At 56.1% G+C, this 7,628-nt stretch overlaps 1 protein-coding gene across 7 annotated transcripts in view; it reads right to left on the reverse strand.

Moving 5' to 3' along the window:
- CFAP46 (cilia and flagella associated protein 46) overlaps positions 1 to 7,518 on the reverse strand; it is a 117,191-nt gene extending 109,673 nt beyond the window's left edge. For all 7 annotated transcript variants that reach the window (XR_004270094.1, XM_032282057.1, XM_032282058.1 and 4 more), the window contains exons 1-7: positions 7,317 to 7,518; positions 6,928 to 7,059; positions 6,395 to 6,459; positions 4,047 to 4,211; positions 3,095 to 3,218; positions 2,505 to 2,599; positions 1,225 to 1,335 (exon numbers count right to left, since the gene is read on the reverse strand). Coding sequence is in view for 6 of the 7 variants with exons in the window: in XM_032282057.1 (XP_032137948.1) it covers positions 1,225 to 1,335; positions 2,505 to 2,599; positions 3,095 to 3,218; positions 4,047 to 4,211; positions 6,395 to 6,459; positions 6,928 to 7,059 (692 nt within the window). In the remaining variant the exon portion in view is untranslated. The remainder of the gene's footprint in view (positions 1 to 1,224; positions 1,336 to 2,504; positions 2,600 to 3,094; positions 3,219 to 4,046; positions 4,212 to 6,394; positions 6,460 to 6,927; positions 7,060 to 7,316) is intronic.
- Between the last annotated feature and the right edge of the window lie 110 nt (positions 7,519 to 7,628).

A 7,628-nucleotide genomic window follows, 5' to 3' on the forward strand; every position in this document is an offset into this window, starting at 1 on the left:
GACATGGTGAGGCCACAGACCTAAAGACACAGCGAGGTCACGGACCTGTGCCAGGGTTCCCATCCCGCAGACATGGCGAGGCCAGGACCTAAAGACACAGCGAGGTCACAGACCTGTGCCCGGGTTCCCGTCCCGCAGACATGGGGAGGTCATGAACCTAAAGACACGGCGAGGTCATGGACCTGTGCCAGGGTTCCTGTCCCACAGACACAGCAAGGTCACAGACCTGTGCCTGGGTTTCCGTCCTGCAGACACGGTGAGGTCACAGACCTAAAGACATGGCGAGGTCATGGACCTGTGCCTAGGTTCCCGTCCCACAGACACGGTGAGGTCACGGACCTGTGCCTGGGTTTCCGTTCTGCAGACACGGTGAGGTCACAGACCTAAAGACACGGCAAGGTCATGGACCTGTGCCTAGGTTCCCGTCCCACAGACACGGTGAGGTCACGGACCTGTGCCCGGGTTCCCATCCCGCAGACACGGCGAGGCCACGGACCTGTGCCCAGGTTCCCGTCCCACAGACACGGTGAGGTCATGGACCTGTGTTGTTTCAAGCTGCTAAGTTTGTGGGTATTTGTTATGCAGCCAAAAATAACTAATACACCTTCTCTGTTAGTTTCCCACGGCCACCATAAAACCAAACAGATAATTTGAGCCTCCCATACCAACAAGGTTTATTGTTCCCCATTCTCTTAAAAATATACACAGTGCTACTGAGGAGGTGACAAAATTGCTCCAGGGGCAAAGGACAAACCCCCACCCACCCCGAGCCCACAAAGGCAGCCTGCCAGTGTTTTCCAAGTGCTTCTGAAAGCCTCGGGCTCAGCTTCCTGCTTCCAAGACTCCAGCCAAGGACTTATCCTGAACTCTCAAAGTGCCGGGAGGATTTGGGAAAGCACAGAATCCAAACAAACCAGCCTGAAAAGTGCTCCAGAGAAACCTGAGTTCTCCCACCCACAACACACCACGCAGCCACCAGTACCGCGAGAGGCGCCACAGTAACTGCCTGTCCACATGCCGACACGTTAAATCCATGTTAAAAAGTAGGCTATGAAAGTGCTCGCAAAACACCAGAAAGGAATTTACTAAAAACCTCCACAATGGCTGGCTTTTCCGAAGGTGGTTCTAGTTGCTCATTTCTACATTTTTTCACATTTTTCAGTACTTGCTAAATTTTGTACGCTGATTATAAAGATGTGATATTGGAAAAATAAAGACACTTACTTTTCTTCTCTGATGGAAGGAACACGGAGGTGGGTGAAACGGCCTAAGTGTCTATAGGCCTTCCTCAGAACGACACTGACGTCTTCCGGTAAATCATTTTGCTCCTGTTTTCTAGAAATAATTCAGAGGCTAATTGACCACCAAAGATCTTGTCAGATTTATTCAAATTCTCCAAAGAGAAACTCCACATCTATAAAATTGTTTCCCACCGAACAGGAGGCCTCAAATAGCCCCTCCTGCTTTCTCTCCCTCAAATTTCTAAGATAACTTTTCACCCCTCTGGTCCTCCTTCCTTCCATGGATGCGCAGCCTTCCTAAAAGGCCAGAAATAAACATACCCGGGTGAGAGGTGCCCAGACCCCTCGCCAGAGCAAGCAACCACATGGGAGCCAGCTTGGAGAACGCAGAGCCCTCTCTGTTCAACAGTGACAGACTCTCACAGGGACGAGGCCCACGACAAACACACACCTCGGACTTCCTAACAGCCCTCAGCACCCAGGCACACGGTGGCCCCCTCGCCCCCCTCGGCACCCACACACGCTGTGGCCCCCTCTCCCCCCTCGGCACCCACACACGCTGTGGCCCCCTCTCCCCCCTCAGCACCCACACACGCTGTGACCCCCTCGCCGCCCTCAGCACCCACACACGCTGTGACCCCCTCGCCGCCCTCGGCACCCACACACGCTGTGACCCCCTCGCCCCCCCTCGGCACCCACACAGGCTGTGGCCCCCTCGCTCACCTCGGCACCCGCGCACAGTGTGACCCTCCCCACCCCCAATCCCTCTAGCTACATAGCACATCCCACTGTCCTTAAAGCAAACTTCACAAAGAGCCCTCTCTGCTCCCTGGTGTGATCTTCTCCCTCATTCCGCTTGCCCACTGCGGTCAGGATTTTACCGACAGACGATTACTGCTCTGTTCACTCCCACAGTCACGTCTCCAGCCTCACACGGGATGACCTGTCACCCGCATCTGACCCAGCCGGTCACCTCCTCCTCCTAAACGCTCTTTCTGCACTTGGCTTCAAAGCTGCCCACTCCCTTCTGTGGCCTCACTGGCATCTCCTCAGTGCTGGGAGGGAGGCAGGGCCAGGCCTCAGGGTGGCCTTCAGATCCCCACACCCTGAGGCCTCCCTGGCCCCACTGTCCAGGTCCAGTCACTGCAACTCCAGACTCACGGACCCCTGGACACAGGACATCCCCACGTGGAGGGGACAGAGCCCTCCCGAGCCCAGCACTTGTGAAACGCAGTGTCTGCTATCCCTCCCAACATGACTTACGCCTTTAGCATATTAATATAGAAAGCAACGGACAGGGAAATGGAATTTCTCATTTCTTCCTTTAACTGAAGCCCGTCCATTAATTCATGACGAACCTGTCACAAAATGGAACAGATTATTAATCTGGATTCAAACAATTAGGTAGAGATTCAGATTTTTGTCTAGATTTTATTTTCTCATTAATTAACTTTTATATCCAGCTCTTCAGATACAACTTAAGCTGATTTCCCACATGTCAAAATGAAGAGCTGATGAATGCTTACGTACGTACTGTGGTAGTAATTACTTGTCTCTGTGAATTTTCCATTAACTTTAAAGAAATTCAAAGCAATTACAAAGGAAATATTCAAAGAGCGACGATGACAGCAAAAGACCCTGTTTCCAAAATGTCACATTTTGAAATGAACTGCTTGTCACATTGGATGAACTATTTCTTTTTAATACGTTTACATGTTTTTCTTCATGTATGTATGCATATAGTTTCTTATATCTCTCAGCAAACTTGTATGTGATTTCCACGCAGAGTTTTCTGAACAATGACTTTTAGGAAAGTTACTTCTTACGTCTCTGTTTCTGAGACGCCGACTTACCATCATGGAGAATACCTGCCGGTATTTCTGCGGCACGTGAGACTTTATGAATGGCGCTGCAGTGGAGCAGAACCTGGCAGCCTCTTCCTTTCTTCCGGCTTGCACGTAACACTCCAGAAGTTCCCTGGAGAATATAAACGCGTCACTGTTCAGCCTGGTTGAAACTGTTTTCTCCTGTCTAATAACCAGGTTATTAAACTGTGACAAACTATGTTTCACAAACTGTAAAAGCCCCCTGGGGTCAGCTTCTTCAGGCAGAACCAGGCCCCAGGCTCACCAGGAAGGGCCAGCAGGTGCCGGACAGCCCGCTACCACTAGCACCAGGCCATTTTGAAATGAAAGATCTGCGTTCATATTACTCAAAGGTTCCCCAAACGGCCATCCAACAGGTAACCAACGCCTGCAGGCTCCAGGCTCAGGGCCGAGGGGAGCTGCTCTGAAGCTGGCACAGCTGGGATCCTCGCTGGGGACATCAGCCCGTCCCCGGCCTGCACAGAGAGCTCCACAGACACAGAGAGCTCGGACCCACCCCCCTTCCATCGCCTGGCGCAGAGACGGGGCATCTGCTGACACCCATGTGGTGGCCCCTCAAGGCTCCGGATGCACTCACTCTGCTTAGTTTTATGCTGTTAAAATGTCTACTGCATTAACATTTTAAGAACTAAGATTGTAAAACCATGAGCCAGGCCGGGCGGCGCAGGGTCACATCTACTTTGCTATGAGTCTTGTTCTGTTGTCATAACCTCATAACCAGGGCATGGCAAATGTCATCTATAGATTTTGGAAATGACCTTCAGACAAGACACACAGAACACATGTGACTGTGGGAGAGAATGCACATGTGCGCCCCGGCGATGTGGAATCCCGTCCCCTGGGGAGAAGAGGCGGTGGCCTCAGAGCCGGACGGGCAGCCCACTGGGAGGCCACGGAGGCCACAGCAAGCTCCACTCACAGCATCAGCTCGGCACGCCACTCCTTGTCTTCCTCCTCAGTCTGACTGAGCACGTTCACGATTTGGGAAAGGCTGGGGATCAGATAGTGGTGATATCCAGGCTTGAGGAACGGCCTGACCATCTGCCAGTAGAGGACTGATGCATTATACACCAAAAAGTAATACCTGTGACACAGGAGAGGAAGTGGGGAACCCAGTCAGAGCCCAGCCGGCCCAGGCTGCAAAACCAAGGGGCTGCCGTGCCCCGGAGCCCCTCCCAGGAGGGGGCCTCGGGTCCTGTCCCAGCAACGGCAGCAGCCCCATGTGAGGAGCTTTGGCCCGGCCTGCAGGAGCACCAGGACGTAGAGCCCTTCCTTGGGACAGGCTTGGGCAGCCCTGGACCCAGCGTGCTATAGCTCCAGGGCAGTCCCAGCTGTGATGACCCGGCCACAGGCTCCCAAGTCCAGACCAGGGCCCCCTTCGGTCAATCATTCCACAAACTGAACGCCCCCCAGCCCCATCTCCCATGACAACACACCACTGAGCAAGGCCTCCTGTGGCTCTCAAAGAACAGACAAGAATGGGCAAGGACAGAGGAAATCAAGGAAGCCTTCCTGGAGGAGGTTACATGCCTGTTTTGACCTAAAAGATATTAGGAGGCAGCCAAGAGAGCAGTGGAGGAAAAAGAGGTCAGGCAAATGGAAGAGAAGGGAGGAACCTTTGGGGAATGAAGTTTCTGTCCCCCAGCATGGGGTGTGAAGTGGAGGAGTGTGGGGTGGAGCAGGGAGCAGAGGCCCCTCTCCGGGGTCTAGGCCTCTCCTTGGGCAGCAGGGAGCCCTTGGAGGGGCTGAAGTAAGAGAATCCCAGGCCCATCTGCCCTTCTCACTCTAGGGCCACTCCATAGCGGGGCCAGCTCTGCCCCATAGGGCCAGGGTGTCTGAGGGTCCTGGGCCGGCCAACAGGTGGACCAGCACTGCTCACTGCCCAGGAGGGAGGAGGACACCAGGGTGGCCGTAGCAAGCCCACCCGAGTTTACTGGAGCCATCATGTGGCCCTGGGACGGGACTCATCTTGTTTCCAGGTTTTCAGGAAAGGAATAGAGGTGTGAGGTGTCCTGACCAGATGGCCACCGCTGTGTGAGGCAGAGGAGTCGTCCCGGGACGCCATCGGCCTGCTGCGTCTCCCTGGGTGCCACGTCTCTCCAGAAAAGAAACCATCTCCTCCCTCTAAGTGGCTCTCCCCAAATTCCCAGTGGGGCCCCCACATGCCCACGGTCTGGCTCAGGGTCTCCTGTCCCACTGCCGCAGCCCTGGACGAGCCAGTGCTTCCCTCTCTCCACACAACCTGGCCTCTTCCCAAAGGTGGTCCTGGCCTCCAGCAAGGCTCTGTCACCCCCTGGCCCATCCACAGTGCCCCCGACGGCCCTGGAGTGAGCAGCCTCCCTCCCACGGCACTCACCACTCCCATGTGGCTCCCCCGGAGACACCCTTGTCTTTAGAACCTCAGGCTTGAGGTGGGGCCTCCCCGTCCCCTGTCCCCATGCAGGGAGGATCTGTGGGGCTGGGCCTACAACCCCAGCCTGCAGGAGCACCAGGGTGGGGTGCAACTGGGTGGGGCCAGAGGGGCCACCAGCGGGCAAGCAGGCCCACATGGGCACAACGGACGAGGGACCCACAGTTTCTATTTAAGTCTCCTCCAAACATGGTGTCCTATTCAAACATGTGGCATTAATACGAGTTTTGTGCCCGGTGGACAGTTTCAAGTGTGATACTCGGTTTTGTGCAGAGAGCACTGAACAGAAGCCTGTGCTGGAGTCGCCTCTGCAGCGACAGCGGGCCTTGGCCAGGCCATCCGCCAGGGGGCAGGAGAGGTACGCCGGGTCGCAGGGAAAGAACCAGAAGGAGCCAGGCGCCCTGGGGACGCAAGGGGGTGGGGGCAGAGCCTGGAGAAAACAGACTTTTTTTTTTTAGACGGAGTTTTGCTCTTGTCACGCAGGCTGGAGCGCAGTGGTGCGATCTGGGCTCACTGCAACCTCCGCCTCCGGCGTTTAAGTGATTCTTCTGCCTCAGCCTCCCCAGTAGCTGGGATTACAGCTGCACACCACCATGCCCAGCAGGAAACAGACTCTTCACAGCCAACTAAAATCATGAAACCACCCAGTGCAGACAAGGCTGTGACTCAGGGAATTCTGCAGGTATGTGGCCTAGTCCACATGCTGACAGACAAGTGAGGGATCACACGTGCATGAAAATCACAAACCACAAACTAGGGGAAAACCCACAGTCCACGTAACTACACCCACTTGGTGAGTTCTGGGTCTGAAGTGTTTCACTCAGTCAAGTAGAAAAGGCCAATCCAATTTTGCCTACCTCGGTTCTCCTTTGGCAAAGTTTATAGCCTTCATGTACTGAGTCACGCAATTTTCAAACTCCTCCTACAGCAACGAAAACAAGCACGATTAGACTGAAACACTGACCACTGCTCCTCGCCCCTTCTGTGGCTGTCGCAGCTCGCTCATGGTTGGCCTGGTGCCCCCCGTGTATTCACAGGTGACGGCGTGGCAGACACAGCCTGAGTGGGCATCAGAAACCGCAGTGCCTGCGCTCGGGCACGCCCGCCCTACCCCAGCTCTTCTCTGCCCACTAGGGGCAGCTCCGGGCACAGATGCCACAGAGACCATGGCGCTATGAGGCAAAGGTCCAGTGGTCCTGGAGGACGTATCAGATACCAGCACTGGAGCGAAAAGCATGAACAGGAAATGGGGCAAGTTTCATGTCACTCTGGAAATGAATTCCTTCACACTTCTATGCTAAGAATGATTTCAACAGCCTGGTCTGGCCTGCTGTTCTGGAGAGGGGGTGAAAACGGAACTGTTGGGGAGGAGAGCACAGGAGCTTCTCACCAGGTTTTCTGCTGACCTTGGGGCACACAGCTGGGCCCTGCACAGGTGCGCTCGGCCCAGAAACTGGGTGACGGGCGCCTTCACCTTGAAGTACATCTGGATGCAGTCCTCGCTCACCTCTGGCTGTCCCATCTGCAAGAGAACAGCGCCATCGAAGATGGCAGACCGCCGGCCTCAGGGCGGGTGGCCTCCCTTCCGGAACCACCACCGGGCGGCTCTCAGAACCGGCCACACGCAGAGGTCCAGCCTGCTTCCAGCCCCACCCTGCACGCCCCTGGACTGCCCGGCAGGGAGCTGCCCCTGCCAGCCCCTCTGCATCCACGGCCGCCGGAGGCCCTCGCTCTCGCTGTCGAGGCGGCGCTGGCCTGCAGCTCCCGGGAACTCACGACCTTGAGGGCCTGCTCTGCACACAGAACGAACAGGTCCGGGCTGAAGCTCTCCGAGGGGTCGAACTCCGATTTCCCCGAGTTGGCCGACTTGATCAATTCGTAGGCCTTCTTCAAGGACGCAGGATCTGTCACAGACGGGGGCTGAGGAGCGTCTGGTCACCGGGCCCGGGAGAGTGAGCCCCCGGCCCGGCCCCCACCCCGGCCCCCACCCCGGCCTCCCACCCCGGCCCGTACCCCGGCCTCCCACCCCGGCCCCCACCCCGGCCTCCCACCCCGGTCCCCCGGCCTCCCACCCCGGCCCCCACCCCGGCC

Source organism: Sapajus apella, unplaced genomic scaffold (assembly GCF_009761245.1).
Source record: "Sapajus apella isolate SASKATOON/1434 unplaced genomic scaffold, GSC_monkey_1.0 scaffold13, whole genome shotgun sequence".
NCBI lineage: Eukaryota > Metazoa > Chordata > Mammalia > Primates > Cebidae > Sapajus > Sapajus apella.